Source organism: Hyaena hyaena, unplaced genomic scaffold (assembly GCF_003009895.1).
Source record: "Hyaena hyaena isolate Hyena2069 unplaced genomic scaffold, ASM300989v1 scaffold_331, whole genome shotgun sequence".
Taxonomy (NCBI): domain Eukaryota; kingdom Metazoa; phylum Chordata; class Mammalia; order Carnivora; family Hyaenidae; genus Hyaena; species Hyaena hyaena.
The window spans coordinates 1,650,270-1,669,817 of NW_024080965.1; the positions used below are offsets into that span (position 1 = coordinate 1,650,270).

The 19,548-nt window shown below is 43.7% G+C and overlaps 1 protein-coding gene and 1 pseudogene across 5 annotated transcripts in view; both read right to left on the reverse strand.

The window, feature by feature from the left end:
- The window catches only part of ABCC2 (ATP binding cassette subfamily C member 2), a 65,194-nt gene that overhangs the window by 30,742 nt on the left and 14,904 nt on the right, over nt 1–19,548 (reverse strand). The window contains exons 3-13 of one of the 5 annotated variants that reach the window (XM_039249245.1): nt 17,687–17,812; nt 14,930–15,064; nt 14,606–14,713; nt 14,114–14,169; nt 12,709–12,943; nt 10,477–10,640; nt 9,476–9,653; nt 5,465–5,719; nt 4,331–4,396; nt 1,315–1,452; nt 649–795 (exon numbers count right to left, since the gene is read on the reverse strand). In XM_039249245.1, the coding sequence (XP_039105176.1) occupies nt 649–795; nt 1,315–1,452; nt 4,331–4,396; nt 5,465–5,719; nt 9,476–9,653; nt 10,477–10,640; nt 12,709–12,943; nt 14,114–14,169; nt 14,606–14,713; nt 14,930–15,064; nt 17,687–17,812 (1,608 nt within the window). Of the gene's footprint in view, nt 1–648; nt 796–1,314; nt 1,453–4,330; nt 4,397–5,464; nt 5,720–9,475; nt 9,654–10,476; nt 10,641–12,708; nt 12,944–14,113; nt 14,170–14,605; nt 14,714–14,929; nt 15,065–17,686; nt 17,813–19,548 lie in introns of those variants that run through there. The other 4 variants (XM_039249246.1, XM_039249249.1, XM_039249248.1 and 1 more) reach the window with 4 other exon arrangements.
- LOC120243190 lies at nt 16,682–17,349 on the reverse strand (annotated as a pseudogene).

The following is a 19,548-nucleotide window of genomic DNA, read 5'->3' on the forward strand; positions in this document are numbered from 1 at the left end:
AGGCCTGAGCCGTCTAAAGCATGCCACCCCTAGGGTAAATGCACATTACCACACTCCCATCTTTCTGGCCACCTCACTAGCCTGTCACTTGCCCTGTGAACATCCTCCTGAGGTCTGTACCTGGTCCAGCTCAGTGACTGCTCACTTTTCAGGATCCAGACACTCTCTCTGGCTTATCCAAGTCCTCTTGAACTCCAAATTCATTTTCTGACAGCTTGAAACTCAAGAACTGTATTCAGTTCCACCACCGCATGGCTTCGTGCAGAAAGGGTCTTCTCTTTCCATGTGTGCTTATTTCCCTAATGCTATATAAATACCCCAAGCGCCTTGGGAAAAAGTGGGGACACTGGGTTGGGAAAGGGCTTAGAAACAGTCCATGTATCGACTAATCATCATAATCTCACTAAATGCTTTCACAAGCATGGTCTCCCCGTGAGGTAGAGAAGATTGGTATGCTTATCCTCATTTTAGAGTTGCATAAACTAAGGCCCAGAGAGCTTAAGATCAAACTTGGTCTCTAGAGACCAAACAAATCTCAGATTGAAAGTTCACCAGCAGAAGCTAGAGTAAGATATGATAGGCCAGTCATTTGGGGATGTAAGCCTTTTAACCAGAGATAATCAGTCAGCAGTGAGGCCTTCTACCCACCTGGAGCATGGAGCTGATTACCATGGGAAGCATGCCCAGGGGGAAGCGCAGGATATTGAAGAGGGTGATGGAGGTGAAGGCCTTTTCCGCATCCAAAATATTATTGCTATTCACCAGAGTGTAAACTGAAAATGTGATCACAGACACCTGGAAAAGCAAGGTCATGAGCAATTCATTTATAAAAGGGTTCAAGCACTTATCCTAAGTTTCAGGAGCACAATATATCAGAGTTGAAGGAGACTTAGGGATTATTATCTCAACCTTCTGTGTTACACAGGAAATACCTTGTCCAAGGTCACAATCAATTAATCGTATTGCTGGGACCATAGTTTGGGTCTCCTGGCTCCTATATTGGTGTTCGATCGCGCTCTAGACCCACACAGCCTCCTCAAGAAGACAAGAAGCTCTCTTATGCAAACCATTCCTGGATACCACATTCATGCTGACTATCCTGGAAACCTGTTCTGGGCTGCCAAGTGAACAAATTGTACACAAGGGTGAAATTAGCGTCGGGGGCATCAGGGAGAAATGGCAGCTTTGGGAAGTTGAGGAGGGGAATAGAGTTCCCAGGATTTCAGGGTTAGGCCTACAGGCACTGGGCAGTCTACTGAGAATAGACCTTCCTCTTCAGGAAGCTGACCCAGTCCATTGACTCCTGTCACTCACCAGGACTGGAGTTAAGTATAAGAGAAACATCATTAAAGACTGCATCTGCCCCAAGGTCAGCAGGTTCTTGAGCTCTTTCTTCCGAAGTTCATGGACTTGCTTTTTGAATGAAGGTTCCCAGGCAAAATACTTCAGGATCTAATAGGACAGAAAATATCACAGCTCACACTGTTGCCCCTGCAGGACACCAGATAGGTCTCATCCATCCCGTTTTTAGGACAGGTTCTTCAAAACAGAGGAGTGGGAGGTAGAATTCCAGGTTACAAAGTGTGATTATAGAAAGGTAGGTTGCATTTGTTGGGAACCTACTACATACAGAACGTTTTAAACGCATGATCTTACTTAATCCTTATAACAACCTTAGGGTGATCAATGGTCGCAGTTTTCCTGGGACTAAGAGGTTGCCCAGGACATGGGGCTTTCAATGCTAAACCCAGAAAGTTCTGAGAAAACCAACGAGAGTTCCCTACTCTTGTAGAATTATTGTATCAATCTTCGTGAAAAGGACACAGGCTGAAGATACTAGGTAGCTTGCCCAAAGTTACCAAGCCAGGGCTACCTTTTCCTTTTGCCACATTTACCAAAAAGGCATATCAGAACTCTGTGTAGAGAAATATCAGAGAGTTAAAAGAGGCCTCGGTTTCATTTTCAAAAAGTTTAGGGTAATGTTTAAATCCTTGAATTCAAAACAATACATCTATTAAAACATAACTTGCTGGTAAACTTTGCAGGAGGAAATGCATTAGTCTGAAAGCTGGCCAACAGAGGGGGAAAAAAACCAAGCATTTATCCTGCCTGTCCTGCACAAACTTTATTTTAGGGTAACCAACTAGCTGATTAAAGATAAGTCTTCATTGGGGCGCCTGGGTGGCTTAGTCAGTTAAGCGTCCGACTTTCGCTTAGGTCATGATCTCGCGGTTCATGGGTTCGAGCCCCGCGTCAGGCTCTGTGCTGACTGCCAGCTCAGAGCCTGGAGCCTGTTTCAGAGTCTGTGACTCCCTCTCTCTCTGACCCTCCCCTGCTCACGCTGTATCTCTCTCTCTCTCTCTCTCTCTCTCCTAGAAATAAATAAAATAAAAAAATAAAAAAATAAAGATAAGTCTTCATTATAGAATTCTGGCTAATCAATGCTAAAGGAATAACAGAATTCAAATTTCCCTTATTTGCAACTCCTAAAGATATAATAGATCAAGGCAATGACCATCAATGGCTGCAGGGATTTTTAGGACAGTTTTCAAACTTGGCTGCATATTAGAATCACTTGGAGAGATTTTTAAATCTATGGGGCGCCTGGGTGGCTCAGTCGGTTAAGCGTCCAGCTTTGGCTCAGGTCATAGTCTGACGTGGGTTCAAGCTCTGCGTCAGGCTCTGTGCTGACAGCTAGCTCAGAGCCTGGAGCTTGCTTCGGATTCTGTGTCTCCCTTTCTCTCTGCCCCTCCCCTTGCTTACATTGTCTGTCTGTCTGTCTCTCCTCCCCACCCTCAGAAATTAAAAAAAAAAAAAAAAAAAAAACCATAAAAGAGTAGAAAACCTCAAAGAAAATAAAGGAAATTGGAAACAAAATTAATTTTAATGGTTTGAATTAGGCCCCAAGCCTCAATGGGTTTTACAAACTTCCTAGGGGTCAAAATGTGCTCCCAGGGCCACAAATCACTGCTCTAGGGGAAAGAGTGGCAGGAAACCTAATAAGGTGTGAATCACCTGGACCCCCAGCACTCGCACTCACCATTGCTGGTGTTTGGAAGTACGTGATACTGCCTGAAAGTAATCTGTCCTCCCTTCACCAAAAATCAAACCAAAAAAAAAAAGCCCTATCTAATCAAGCCTCTAGATTTGATCACTAATTTATAAGAAATATAGGAAATAGGACAACCCGATTCCTCCAATATGACAAAGCAAGATTAAAACACACACACACACACACACACACACACACACACAAAACAAAGGGAAAGAGTCAATTGTAGATTAAAAGCAACTACATGCCATGTGTGGACATATTTTGGATCCTTATTCCAGCTAATTAACAGCAAACAAATGACATCTGGGGCAACTGGGGTACCAAAAAATGACAATTTTTTTTTTTGGTAGGATAATGTATCGTGGTTATGTTTTTTAAAAAGTCTTTTAGAAACACGAAGTATTTATATGAAATACAAGGTACCATATCTGGGATTTGCTTTAAAAATAATCTAGCAGGGGCGCCTGGGTGGCTTAGTCGGTTAAGCGTCCGACTTTCGCTTAGGTCATGATCTCGCGGTTCGTGGGTTCGAGCCCCGCGTCGGGCTCTGTGCTGACTGCCAGCTCAGAGCCTGGAGCCTGTTTCAGTCTGTGACTCCCTCTCTCTCTGACCCTCCCCTGCTCACTCTGTCTCTCTGTCTCTCTCTCTCCTAGAAATAAATAAAAAAAAAAAGAGATTTTAGAAAAATAAAATAAAATCTTTAAAAAAAAAAAATAATCTAGCAGAGGGGCACCTGGGTGGCTCAGTCGGTTAAGGGTCCAACTCTTGATTTTGACTCAGGCCATGATCTTGTAGTTCATGAGTTCGAACCCCACACCAGGCTCCTTGCTGACAATGCAGAGCCTGCTTAGGATTCTCTCTCTCCCGCTCTCTGCCCCTTCCCTGCTCTCTCTCTCTCAAAATGAATAAACTTAAAAAAAAAAAAAAAACCTAGCAGAACATGAAGTGGGTACCTAGATGAAACTAGTTAGATCATGCTGGTAATTGCTAGACCTAGGTGAGAAGCCCACGGGGGTCTTCACACCATTCACTCTGCTTGTGTGCACGTTTGACAATTTCAAAAGTAAAATGTAAAAAGCCAACAATTTAGGGTAAATAAAGAGAAATCAAGGTTCCAACGAGGGGCTGAGACAGCTGGGAGAAGCAGGAGACCTGTGAGCAGAGGTGGGGGGTCCTGGGTCGGGAGGCCCAGAAGGGGTAAGCCACAAGCCCCACCAGGCCTTGCAAAGGGCAAGAACCCGCTGCTGCTGGTGCCCCCAGCGCTCGGCTTCTCACCTTGATCCCACTGAGAATTTCATTCATGGTCTTTAAACGTTCGTCTTTATTCTTCATATTTTTTACCTGCCAGGAAAAAGTAAAACAAAACACACTTCCTTGTGAGAGGGTCCAGATTTGCTGCAGATGCTGGGTCCTGGGGTGGTGGCACTTGTGGCTGTCAAGTACTGGGAAGTACTGGAGGTGCTGGGTGATGAGATGCATCTTTCCCTGCTCTGCCCATGCTGCTCCCACCACACCCTTCTGCTTTCTGATCGGTAACTGCGCCCTGCTCACATCCGCCCCCTATAGGCTTTGCTTGGATGTGCCTCTTCCCAGGCTGTTCTTCCCAAGGCTTGCTCTGCAGTCAGGCTTGTGTTATTCAGAGCTCAGCTCACGTGTGCCCTCCTCACAGAGGCTTTTCCTGAGCCCATAATCTAAAACCGCCACCCACTCACTTGCTATCATATCACTCTTTAATTTTCCTCATAGTACTATCATGACTTGATTGTTTTCTTTACTTCTGTTTATGGCCTGCCTCTCCACCCCAAATAGAAGTAAGCTCCAGAAGACCCAGAACTTTGTCTAATTTGCTGCCAGATTCCCAGAATATTATGTGCAGAAAATCTTTTGAAAGTAATTATTTGGAACTAAAGGAACGCAAAGGGAATGAATGACTAGATCCTGTACACCATTGAGTCCACCCACCCAACCTATGACTTCTAGCAAAGGACTGTCAACATGGAGCCCCGCCACCTGGTAGGAGCAGGGTTGATTGCCAGGATTTAGGCTTAAAGTTTGGGTCACTCATGTGTCTGCTCTGCATAATTGGTTTGTATTGCTATGATGGAGAAGCAGAGCTAATAATCACTACTCCAAGAATGGTCCAGCAGAGCAGGAGAGTTATGTGTAGGGTCCCTGGGCAGATCTCCACTCTCCAATCAGGCTCTGCCCTCTAACATGAATAAAGTTGGAGTATATAAATCCTAACAGTACTCAAAAGATGGAAAGGGAATCCAGAGAAAGCCACAGCCATTTAGGATGGTAGAAAGTTTTCCATTAGCATTGCCTACCCAAACGCCCAAGAGGTAAACAAAAGACTTCAGAATTTGAAGAGGGTGTAGAGTTCTCCCCAGGGTGACTTGGTTTCTTTACCTGAATAGCTCTACTCTTGGTGGCAAGTATCCCATTAATTGGGATTAGAAGTACCATCACCCCAACACCTGCTAAGACTGAGGGTCCCAGCTCTGCCCAAAGGAAGTAGATAGATAAAGTAATCTGTAGAACATTTGACCACAGCAAATGGATGAAGTTGGTCACGTCCATGAGCTTTTGGGCATCCACAGACATCAGGTTCACGGTTTCTCCAATGGTGTACTGCTTCCTGCCCTGGTTGGATAGGGTCAGCGCCTAAAGATAAAGATTGGAATTGGGATCTATGGATAAGGCCAAGGACAATGGGGAGTAAAAGGGAAACTCAGGAAGTAGGAACACACTAGAAGGATGGGCTCCATATAGACACAACTTTTCCAAGGGGCTGGGCTTTCTTACCTCCAAATCTTATACAGTGTTCTCTCGGTTTGACTAGTCTTTCAGGGTATTCCCACCTCCCTGAACCCCCAACCACTCCCACCCCAACACACACACTTCTTTGCTCCGAAAATTCCTAATTATTCTTTAGGGTCAGTTTAGATGGAATTTATTCTGAGAAGACTTCCCCGGACTCCTGAGTATGAGTTGGACACCCCTCTGTGTACTCCCATAACATTCTGGGCTATACTCTGTTATTACAGTAATCACAATGAACTGTAATTTTTTTTTTCTATTTCTCCACCAGATGTAAGCCCTGTGAGGACAAGGGCTGCATCTGTTCATTTCACTCCTGTATCACATGGCACATAGTAGGGAATCAGATAGCAAAGGATAAAAGAAGGGAAGAATAAACCAACTTGACAATAAGCTATTAAAAAAAAAAAAAAAGGAGGGGCGCCTGGGTGGCTTAGTCAGTTAAGTGTCCGACTTTCGCTTGGGTCATGATCTCACAGTTCGTGGGTTCGAGCCCTGCGTTGGGCTCTGTGCTGACTGCCAGCTCAGAGCCTGGAGCCTGTTTCAGTCTGTGACTCCCTCTCTCTCTGACCCTCCCCTGCTCACGCTGTCTCTCTCTCTCTCCTAGAAATAAATAAAAAAAAAAAAATTAAAAAAAAAAAAGGAACATCAAAAGGAGCTCATTCTTTTGTTGACAATGTTGAGATAGTTTAATTGGATTAATCTAGATATTTCAAAATAAAAGTATTTCTTCAAAAAAGAAAAAAAAGGAAGAATCACATGTGGATTCTGGCCATGCAGATTTCTGATGTGGCAGTTTTATTGGAAGCCATATTCTTATGAAGAAGTTGCAACCATCTCGAAGAATGACAGAGATCTTAGAATATAAGAGGAAAGCTGTAGAGCTCACTCATTTGAAGCAAAATGATTTCTTTATTGTCAGGAATTTGTGGGCAATATCTAGATGTTGAATCATACAGCATGGGCCCCTGCCTCATGTTAGAGAGATCAAAAGACTGCTGTTCACAGGTCTGTCACTATACCAATGCCTTGCACCAATACACCTTGCCAAGGGATTGGGGTAGGGGCACTGAAACCAATTCACACCCTGCCCACCAATATCCCCCCCTCCCCTGCCCCAAACATTCCTTCACACCACTGCATCTCCTTGGAGAAGGAGAGCCTTCTAATTCCAACAAAGATAGATTATGGATTAAGGTTAGTCCTAGGGACAGACCTCCATCCACTGTACTGTCATCTTATCCACCAAGACATACTTCTTTGGAACATAACAGGATTCTTGGTTATACAGTAAAAATGAAAGATATTCCCCAAAACATTAGGCCACCAAGTTTCTAGAGAAATCAGTTCACCGCAATGCCTCCCCTTTGGTATGGAGAAGCAAAAACGTACCAAAAACAAAACAAAACAAACCCAAACCAAAAAGCCAAACAAACTAATTGCCCTTCAAGGTCATCGTTTCAAAGTACAGAAGAAAAGACATTGGTTTAGTCCCAATAGCCCTTATCTGAGGGCAAGTCCTGACTATGTGGTTATAGGCACTGAAATGATCGAAGTTTTACTTCTCTGTAAAATAGAGATAATGTTGTTCCTTCACAGGGCCATGGATTTATAATGGATATGAAAAATGTTTCATAATATTTTATAGATGAAGCATTTATGAATGAAGCATTGTCTAAACATGTAAAGTCAATTTAAAATTCTATTTTAGTAGCAATATTAATTTGAATAAAAGTCTTATTAACGGCACCATTTTAAAAATTCTTTGTGGATTGTAATAGTTGCAAAACCTGGAATATATTAAGAATCAAAAATAGGGGCGCCTGGGTGGTTCAGTCGGTTAAACGTCCGACTTCGGCTCAGTTCATGATCTCGCGGGTTGTGGTTTTGAGCCCCACATCAGGCTCTGTGCTGACAGCTTGCTCAGAGCCTGGAGCCTTATTCGGATTCTATGTATCCCTCTCTCTACCCCTCCTCCATTCGTGCTCGGTCTCTCGGTCTCTTAATAATAAGTAAATGTAAAATTAAAAAAAAAAAGAATCAAAAATAGTAGGAATGAATCACTACAATTGTAGAAGTGTACATTCATAGAAATGGCTGAGACAGCTTAGTTAGTGACCCCATATTCTGCAAACAAGCAGAAATCCAGTATTTCCAGAAGAAATAAGGGGATTAAAAATTGGGGGAATACAAATTCCAGTGTGAGGGTATTCAGGAGTTCAAAAGACTTGACCAGACTTTTGGGCTAAAGACATTTGGACTACCTGTCTGGGGGTCAGTCAGTGTCTCTTTTTTAAATGTTTACTTATTTTTGAGAGACAGAGACAGAGCACGAGCAGGGAAAGGAGCAGAGAGAGGGGGAGACACAGAATCTGAAGCAGGCTCCAGGCTTGAGCTGTCAGCACATAACCCAATGTGGGGCTCGAACCCACGAACCATGAGTTCATGACCTGAGCTGATGGTGCATGCTTAACCAAATGAGCCACCCAGGTGCCCCACCTGTCTGGGCCTCTTGAGGAGTCAACATCTGCTAGGGGAAGACAATGATACATGGGTTTTAAGAGACAAATGCAAAGGAGAAAAACAACAACTATAACAGAGAGATCACTATGATGGAACTCTCTAGTGGTACAAGAAGGAGAGGAAGAAAAGGCAATTGATGTTTAATGTTCTGTTCTATAAAAAGTCCTATCTCCTTATGTATGAGCTTTCTCTTCAGGCTTGTAGTCACTAACTGTAACTATTCTATTTATTTGTTTTTATTTATTTTTTATTGAAATAGTATTGATTCTATTTTCAGGGACAAAATGAGATTTCACCTTGGTATCTAGGACACAAAGAAAATATGGTTGTCCTGACAAAGCGAAATGTTAAAAGCAACATGTTAGAAAGATTAGCAAAATCATCATAAGGAAATGGAAATGTTCCCAAGTCTGCACAACTCAGTAACCAGAGTGACTGTATTTACAAAATGAAAAAAAAAGAGTCAGGCAGAGAAGGGGTGGTCAGATGCTAAAGGGTAGAAAAAGCCGTCTCAGGCAAAAGTGGGTCTGGGGAGATGGAGCCCTGGCCCACAGAACATTCTAGTCTATGGCAACAGTGTAATTTGAGATGGTTGCACCAAGTCTATGAACTCAGCTTCATGTAATATCCAGTTTAAGTGTTGGTGGTTTTAAGAGTTTGCCTTTGGCCAACTTCTTTTCTGATCTTACATTCTTTCCGAATTTAGTACATGTGCTGCCAGTGCAAACACCCTGATCTTACATTCTTTTCCAAGGTGTTCTCACTTTGTCAGGAGAGTCAGGAAGAGAAGGACAGGCAAGCAAGCCTTCAAGGGTGAAAGGCGGATCCTGGGCAGAGGATAGCTTGCCAGCTCCTCTCTGGAGTGTGTGTCCCTGTGTCCCCAGAACACACACACCCTTTGTCTGTGAATCTGCTTTTCACAATTTTCAAAGGAACAAGTAAAGGAGACTATCTGGTTAGTCAGAACCAAGCGTTATGGTCAGCTATCATTTCCATGAGATTTTTCTCAATCTTGGGGTAAGTGCTCACACCTACTGAGGGGATGTTCTGCGGTGAGGTCTGACACAATCCACTTACCTTCTTATATACGGAAGCCATGATGGTTGACCGCACATTTACTCCCAGGATGAAGCACAGTAGAAAGTAATTCTGAAGGCAGAGAGACTGGATGAGGGCCACAACAAAGAAGAGGACTGAATAGAGATATCCAGTCCACACATAGGTGTCTCGGTTATTTGCGAAGGAGATTATCAATCTGCCAAAACAAAAACCAAGTGAGTGATGCTCATCAGGTCTCCAAGGACCAGTCACATTGCTCAGCCACAGCCAGCTACCCTACCCTTGCCCTGCAGTTAACAAAAGTGACCAGCATGGTCCAATGCCTTTGGAAGACCTGAATGCCACAGTTATGCCAATGCTCTCGCTTATGCTTGGAGGAATAGCAGCAACAGGTTAGAGTTGATGAGCCATGGCTGTGAACAGGGTTAATGAGAAACTCTCCTTAGAGCTGCCACTGCTATGTTTTGGCCTGTTCTCTCCCCAGCCCCTGGTAAAAAAACGTCATGTGGGATAAATGGATTCGTTCTTGGACAATGCAAGCCCGCAAAGTAATTAAGACGCATATCCAATGTGAGTTAGAACTTGCCCCGAGGAAAGCTCATCCCATAGATTCCAGCAGACTGAAGTCTTGTCATGATTAACCTCACCCTCCCTCCCACTGAAGGTGGTGGCCAGAGAGAGGAGGTTACAGACACTGTGTATGAGGCTCTCTTGGATTTGCTGCCCACCTTTTGGGCATGGCTCCTCTCATGTCAGTTCTGTTTACAAGAGCCCTGAACTAGTATCTAGTTTTCTAGGAGGAGAGGGATGTAGACAAGAGGAAGGCCAAGAGACTTAGCATTTTAGATTTTGAAAACAGCCTTGTGCTTTTCATGAACATAGCACTGCAAGGTAGGAGACGATCATGAGCATTTAAAAAAAAAGGGGGGGGGAATTTAATAGAAGCCCTGCGTGCATATCCAAGGGGCATGCAAAAGGCAGAGGAGGTCTTTAAAGCATTAGCAAGGCCCAGGACTCACTTCAGCAGCTGAGGATTCAGAAACATGAAGAGGTCATGCACCAGCTTCAGTACAAAGGCCTTCAAGAATATGACGTAGAAAGTTTTGAAGAGAGTCTTGACCAACCAGGCCTTGGGATAGTTTTTTGTGGTCCCAGACTTCTTCTTTTTCTTTTTAACTTCTTCCTAGGTATAAAACCAAACAACAGGGCTCACAGAGCTATGCAGTGTAAAACTCGGTCTTGTATCGCACAGCTCCAGCGTGTTAAGCCCCTGAGTCCTGTCACCTTCTTCGTACAGACTTTGGTCTTCTTGCTACCTGGTCACCACCCACCCTTTCAGCCACCATCACTGGTTCCCCTTTCCCCATCCTAACTGATACTTGTAATCTATTTTGGGTGAGAGAACCAGACAACTAAGCTGAGAATACCACATAAAAACAAAGAATAGACTCCAAGTGGCAGCCTGCAGGGTAATCCTGAGAGTGAAGGGTGTTGACATGATAATATATATATTTTTTACTTTCAGAAGCCTTTTTGGTTTTTTCTCACTTGTGGTTGTTGTGGGTTGAATTATGTACCTCAGCATGTGTCTTTATTTGGGAACAGGGCCTTTGCAGATGTAATCAAGTGAAGGTGAAGTCGAGAGGGGATGGGCCCTACTTCAATATGACTGATGTCTTCATAAGAGAAGAGACTCAGACACAGAGGAGATGGTCCTGTGATGAGAGAGGCAGAGATTGAGGCGATGCATCCAGAAGCCAAGGGACAGCAAAGCCGGAAGGTAAAAGCAGCAAGGAAGGTTCTCCTTTACAGGTTTTGGAAGAAACATGGCCCTGCTGACACTTTGACTTTAGACTTCTGGCTTTCTACATGTGACACAAAAAGATTGTGTTAAGTTTGTGGTTTTGTTAGGGCAGCCCCGGGAATCTAATACAAGGGGCATTATAATGCACTCACCAGCCTCTTCCTTTTCCTAGGATTTGGTCTCTTCATTATATTCTCCAGGGTCCCATCAGGCCCCAAATTCCAGTTTCTCAGTCTCGGTTTTCAGGTTTTTCTACCAGTGACATCCTTTTGTAATTTTGTCACTGAGATCTCATCTGATCAGTCTTTTTCCCCTGGGCAACTGTCCCAGCCTGTCTCCCAGCTTCCACTCTTCCCCCACAACCATCCATTCTCCCAGAAGCAGCCCAGATGGACTTTCAGAAGTATAAATCTGGTCACATTACTTCTCTGCTCAAAGCCTTCCACTGGCTTTCTGTCTTTGTAAAACAAAAACAAAAAACCCCACCCAGAGTCCTACATATTCCTAACCATGGTCCACAAAGGTCTACACAGCTCAGTCCCTGTCCACTTCCCTGAGCTCATCTTACCGCCTGCTCAGCCTCTCCCTCCATGCCCCAGGCCCTCTTTCCCCTCTCTGAACAAACCAAATGTGTTTCTCTCAGCCTCACACTCCTGTTCCCTTGGACTGGATTACACTTCTCTCTGGTGGACACTTCTCAGACTTTGGGTCTCTGCGCAAGCATCAGATCCTCTGAGAGGGCTCTCCTAGGACCCTAACGTCACTTCACACCAAATACATTCACAGGTGTTTTTGTTTGTTTGTTTTTAGAGAGAGCATGGGAGCAGGAGAGAAGGGCAGAGAAGAGAGAATATTAAGAAGGCTCCACACTCCGCATGGAGCTCAATGTGGGACTTGATCCCACAACCCTGGGATCATGACCTCAGCCAAAGTCAAGGGTCGGATGCTCCCCCCACTGAGTCACCCAGGCACCCCAAGGTATTTTCTTAATAGCGTTTATTACTCCCAAAGAGTAATATGTATTGGTTTATTATTTATTTTCCAGCTCTCTAAAGGTGACTCTATCAGGCCATTCCTTATGCCCAGTGCCCAGAATAGTCTCAGTCACTGGATACTTGGGTACATGATATATACTGTTAAGTGAATAAATAAATGAATAAATTATCCACTAATGCTAAAAGCCACCAAGGTGCAAATTCTAGTAATACTGAGATTTTTTCTATTTTTAAAGAAAATATAGAAAATTTCGAACCTACCCAAAAGGAGAAGGAATAGCACATTATATCCAAAGGTATCCATCACTATAGTGTTAGGAGTACTACAGATAATAGAAGATGCACTGCAATGTATAAAGTGCTATCAAAATGTAAGGACAGAATCACTAGGCCACTGATGTCCTTCTGCTGAGACATAGAGCACACTCACACAGAACTCATGGGAACGTTACCAGGACAAGGATATCTCGGCTTTGACTCTGATTCTTGTTCAAGCCAGGCAGCCTGTCTCTGGACTCCCCCTGCGCTCTCGCCCGCTGTCGTCTCTGGACCACCTTCCTGGCCTTCTGCAGCTCTCCTGCCATGTGTTTTTCAAACTTGCTGATCAGGGTCTTCGTTTTAATCTTTTCATCAATATCCCAGACATCTTCGAGTGTCAGAGGTTGCTTGTAGCCTTTCAGAACAGTGCTGGAACCAGAGTGACCCCCAGGCTGAGACCTTACAGGCAGAGTTAGGGGGTGGGGTGCTCTTGCTGCTTCTATCAACCCCCCCCCCACCCCTCCACCCCCCATCCCCCGTTCAGAGAAGGAGAGACAGAGGATGGGAAGAGGCCCACTGCTCCATCTCCTGGCCCTTTAAACGTGGCAGAGGAGTGGGGAGGGCAGAAAAAAACAGACAGGAGAGGTGATGGAACATGGAATAAGATGAGGAAGAAGGAAAGAGGGGTGGTACTACCGAATTAAAAGCCAAAGAGCATCACCTCCTCCCCATCCTTCCTCCTCAAACACTGGCTGCCTCTCTACCACTCTGGCATCTCCCTGAGGGGCTTTCATGATGCCCTAAAGGAGCTGAGCATCCCTGGAGGCCTCCTCTATATGGTCTCCCTAGATCAGGGCCCATCAACCTGGTATTGGAGGACGTGGATACAAAATAAGTTATATCTTTATCTTTATTAGCTTCCAACTGAATTTTAGCCTTTCCTTAGGACACGAATGTCGGCTACCAAACAGTTGTGAAAAGGACTGCCTGTGCCTTGGACACCAAGGGACATCACAGTGTTTTCATGGCTCATTTACATCATCACAACTTTGAAGTTGTGATCACGATTAGGTCTATCACTAGATCTTGTCATTGAATGCATTCTTGAAGGAGCTTTTGTGTTACTACATCACGAATTTGTGTTTTAATATTTAAGTGATTATATTTCAATATATTTGGTTTCCTTTGTAACCCTATACCTTTTACATTATTCACTTAAAACATGATTTGAGAAGAGATTCATAGACATCGCCAGCCTGCCAAGAATGCTCAAGATCTTTGGTAGCCTAGCCCTTTCATCCCTTACCCTCCAAATCGTGCCACATTGCCCTCACCTAAATATTCCTTTTCTTGTCCTTCTGCCTCTTTTTCCTAAGGTCATTAGTCTTCCTTGTGGAAGACCACCAAGAGCACCAAGAGCAAATCCCCCTCCACCCTCTCCTCCACATCCTCTGAAATAAACAGATTATATTAACATTCTTGGACTCTAAGAGGAGAAATAGAGGCCTCAGGAAGCATTTTTAAAACTAAGATTTCCATCGCTTTCAGAAGAATGAAGGGGTAGGGATATAGAGAGCCCACACTCTGGGTGTTTCCTACCTGTCATACCAACTAAAGGTAATGCTACTCAGAAATGAGGCCGTCAATGATGGATTCTGCAAGACACACACACACACACACACACACAAATCAAAAAGTAATTCAATTTGAAACAGGAACTCTGAGACTCTAAATCAGAAACTAATTTTTCTAGACCTAATGTTATGCTAAAAAGTAGACATACTACTGAAGTAGACTGGACAACATAGATTTATCTGGAGACCCTGAAGTCACCAGTAAAAATCAGATTTTCCAGCATAGATATAGGAGTGAATTGTCTATGCTGAAGACTGGTGGGTCAATGTCAAATTATTTCCACTCTCAGAAGAGTATTTCCACATGCTAGTCAATGTTTCCTGAAATCATAAAGTGTCCACACTGCCATATTGTGGGATTGTGGGTCCTCCAGGAGACCTACGCATCTATAAGTTACATGTGTCAAGATACGATCCAACTAAACACTACATGAGGTAGGAAGATTTAATGTCTCACATTTGAGGAGTCATCTTTTTCTGAAAATGCTGAAAGGATCAGGATCAGGACGTGCAGTGCATAGCAGATGAAGAACAGGCAGGAGTAAGCCAGATTGGAATTGTTGCCCTATGCAGGGAAAAAAAACACAAAAAAACAAACAAAAAAAAGAGAAAATGAGCCTTTTTCCAAATTAAGTCTAAATGTCCCATATATGTCAACACTCATAATTAAAGCCTATCATGAAATTCCCCAATTCTATCCCAGAGTTCAACTGACTGTATGCCATTTACTCTTAGAAGGTGCTCACCACTACCTCCTCGTGTCACCCTCTTTCCTCCTTACATTTAAGGGCATCCGGATCAGAGTCTGAAATTGGAAGACGCCACAGACCACTGAGAGAATCCAGAATACAGACAGGAACCACGAGTCCTTCTGCATACACCATCGCCTGCTGTGTTGGAGCAGCAAAACCAGGAGCTAGAGAGAGGTTCACATCAAGTTCTGAAAAATACGGTCACTAACCGAGAATAAGAGGAAGAAACAGGCCAGAGAACAAGCATGCAGTGGGTCAAAGGAGGAGACAGTTATAACTAATCTGGCCAACCAGAAAACGCACAATGCCGAATTGTAGACTTCCTTCCTGATCCCACCCATCTTTCCCTTTCAGGGCATCAGCCTCAGGGCTCTCCCTGGGACCCCCTTCCCCACTCCTACATCTGTATAATGCACTTGGGTGGGGAGTTAGCCCAAAACACAGAGGGTCATCTACTGCATTTAATGCAGTTACTGTGAGAGCCAGAAAAGTCTTCAAGACCCAAGGAAGTTAATGTCAGGCACTACAGAAGCTCACCTGGGGAGGCAGATTCTGCTGGAGGAGTACAAGCTGCCTGTAGGATTTTCTTTTTACTATTTTTTCTTTTTTTTAACTTTTTTTTTTTTTTTTTTGAGAGACAGACAGTACAAGTGGAAGAAGGACAGAGAGAGAGGGAGAGACAGACTCTGAGGCAGGCTCGAACTGTCAGCACAGAGCCCAACGGAGTGGCTCGAACCCACGAACAGGGAGATCAGGACCCGAGCTGAAGTTGGATGCCTAACTGACGGAGCCATTCAGGCACTCCTCGGATTTTCTAATAATATCAAACTAAGCAATTAAAAAAAAACCCAACTTGCCTTGTAACAGCTCACTTATGTATAATTAAATGTTTGTTTCCTAGACACTTTGCTGAGCCGTGAGCCATACTCAGCAGCATTTGCTAATTTCTGTGGCATTAAGATTATTACCGTAGTGGTGGATGTAAAGCCCCAACACACAGTCACTAAACAGCATTGAGAAGAGACACACATAACTCTGTGAGCAGGCTCCAGCACACCGTACCTACACCCTTCTTGTTTTATAACAACAGTAGCAAACACAATGCCCACAAGGGCCAGGCCACGTATGCTCTTGAGTGAAGTGAAGGTGGAAGACTAGGCTGAGCAGACGCCTAATCTAACAGGGATGACTGCCGCTCAGGCCAGCTGACCATTGCCCTATGGGGATACAAGCCCATTGGTGCCATGCATTCTGGTTTTCAAGGAAGTTAGAAATCCACAGAGTTATGTGGCATATTCCTCTTTTAAAAAACGGTGGCAACTAATTCATTTGTTGTTTAAACACTGCACAGGCCTCCCCAAAAACAGCCTGTAGGAGAGATAGCCATTTCTGTTATCAAGTTTATACAGACAAGCCTAGACTCAATGATCCATTGGTAATAGTATTAGTCAATTTAAGAATAACATTTACAGGGGTGCCTAGGTGGCTCAGGTGGTTAAGTGTATGACTTTGGCTCAGGTCATGATCTCAAAGTATGAGTTCGGGCCCCATGTCAGACTCTGTGCTGACAGCCCAGAGCCTGCAGCCTGCTTTGGATTCTGTCTCTCTCTCTCTCTCTCTCTCTCTGTCCCTTCCCCACTCACACACTCTCTTTCTCCCTCTCTCTCAAAAAAAAAAAACACTAAAAAAATTAAAGAACATTTACAGTATTTAGAGAATTCTTTTACATCAAGAAACCTGGGTTTCTAGTATAATTTTTTTTTTTACTTTCCAAATACTGTTTATTTCACTGAAACCTGGAGGCAGGGAAAGGGCATGTGAATGTCTGGGACACCAAGCCTAGGGGTGCATGTTGACAACAGGGACATACAGGCCAGGGTGTGGAGGGCCAGCAGGGCTGTCCAGGACACATGTGCACAAAGATCTCCTAGCACTAAGGAACACCAGTGGAGTAGTGTTGGTGGAAAAGTGTGGTACTGGTTGTAGCGTGCAATCATTTAGACCTGAGCAGATGCGTCGGTTGAATGGACCAGACTGATGTTGGAGTCCATGCTCTTCTGGAATGTACTTCCAGTCAAACTCAGTGCCCTGGGCTCCAACTCAGAGGGGGATGCTGTGGGAGATAACGAGTGTGGCAGTGGCCCAGCCCAGGAAAGCAACCACGACCTGTACTCCCCCTTGCCTGCATTCTGGGACATGACAAGGTTTAGGCCTATCAAGTCTGCCACATCCATGCTGGCCTTCATGAACTCATACATGCCCCCTTCCTGGGTGAGGAAAAAGAAAAAGGGGGCCAGGAACAGCATCTTGCACAGCTGCATGAAGAGGTGGGTGACCCTGGCCTGCACGCGTTTCCAGGAGGCATTGTACTCAGGCCACTGCACTTGGAGGTGATGAAGTAGAGGAAGTAGTTGAGGGCAAAGCCATTCCCGAAGTGGAACAGGGTCATGGTGCTGACCACCAGAGAGCAGGTCTCTACCTCGGCCAGACTGACACCCACTCTGGTATAAATTATTAGATGGAAGGATAGGAGGGCATGAGATATGTACCCTTGTCAACAGAGCTAGTATTTACACTAGGGAAGAGGATCTAGAAGTTAGTGTTCAAAAGAATATGAAAAGCTAAAGTCTGATTTAACTCCATTACAATGCAAGCTTTGTCTCATCATAGGCCCCTCAAAAAAGGCAGATGAAACTGGACTTAGCTTTATTCCAGAAGAGTGCATATCAACTAGAGGACTATAATAGGCAGAGGATAAACAAGGTAGGAGTGGGGATAGGCCTTACCCATGTGCCCAGGTAAAGGCTTGGATTGGTGTATCTAATGGCAGGGACCGTAGCTTGTCCAGAGTCTTCTGTGAGTACAAGGACCAGCTCTATGGCTGCTAGAATAAGAAGGAACCCAACAAGCACCTGAGAAGGAAAAAGACCACTGTTAAGACGAGATAATTCTTTAGAATAGAATGGTTCCTGATGAAGATAATAAAAATGGTATGCAGTGATTCAGAGAACATATAAGAAATAATTCTGTCATCAACGAATATATGTAGTTAAGTAATGAAATGAAGTTCAATGGTCGCTAGGATATGGTTTTGAGGAATGTGGAGTATGGTGGTTTCAAACTATGTTCATAAATTCTGATATTCTTCCTTCAAAAAGTAGATCTTGGTACCCCTTTTCTTGACTGTGAGCTTAGTGACTCACTTCTAAAGAACAGAATATGCTAGAAGGTAATAAACAGTATGGCTTCCTTGTTCTCTTTCTCAGATCACTCACTTCATGGAAAGCTACCAATACCATCATGAGGACATTCAAGTAGCTCTGTAAAGAGATCCACTTGGTAAGTGACGGAGACCTTTTGGCAACAGCCATATGAGTGAGTCATCTTAGAATTAGATGCTCTAGTCCCACTCAGACCTTCGGATGGCCTTAGTGTCTTCTAGCATGTCAGCTGCAACCTCATAAGAGACCCTAAAACAGAACCCAGGTAAGCTGCTCCCAAATCCCTGGCCCGCAGAAAATGTTGAGAGAAGAAACGGGTTTCTAATGCCGAAGTTTGAGTAATTTGTTATATAATAGGTCACTAATAAAAATAGATTTGAAAAGGGCATCCCCTACCCAAACTGGGATTTCTACTTTCCTTGGCCATATTCCCTTTCCTTGGTTATTATTTCCCACTTCTTCCCCATAGAACCTTTGAAGTTAATATTGCAAACCATTGTGACTATGTCACCCGAGGAGGACTTCAAGGCAATCGATATTTGTCCTGTGAGTTCATAAGACATCATACACATTGTATTGTTCTAAAGAATCGCCTCCACCCATCAGAATGAAAAATTAATACTTCTACTGAGGAAGTCCACCAGAACCTTAGCTCTCAAAATGAGGATCTTTAGTACTCTCCTCTATCCTCATCCCTTCCAACTGCTATCCATCTATCCCTACTACTCATTCCCATGTTACACATTCATCCAGAATAGTGCAGGCAGATATATTGGGTTGCTTGTAATGAAAACCAGACAAGGAGGGCGATGAATCCATCTGTGATGGGACCAGTGTTGTTATTTAGCAAGGCATAAAAACAAAGACATGTTGATAAAGAAAATGTTTTTCTCAAGTACATAATACTCTATATTGTGCTTTCCTCACATGAGGCTGTGGACTTTTTTCTAGAAAAACAGGACAGCTTTGGAAGCAGGAAGTTATATTTACCTTTAGGTAAATTAGAAGTAAAATAGAGCAAGGTGGAGTTAAGCCCCAAGCCAAGAATGACTTGAGGTCAGGTGAAGAGAATACTAACCAGCTCCTCAGGCCAAGGGAAAAGAACAAAACTTGCCACAGGCTTATGTATATTAAACTCTTAGAAATTGATTAGAAATATACTGAGCAATCCATATCAAAAAGGACAATTTATGTTATAAAGAACTCCTACAAAGCAATTTAAAACAAAAACAAAAGATGGGCATGGAGGAGGGCACTTTGGGGATGAGCACTGAGTGTTATGTGGAAACTAATTTGACAATAAACTATTTGTAAAAAAAATAAAAAATAAAAAATAAAACAAAAACAAAAATCCAGCGCAAAGAGTAGAGAATGGAAAATTTAAAGAAAAAAATACCACACGTGGCTTTTAAGCACAAGAACTGGTG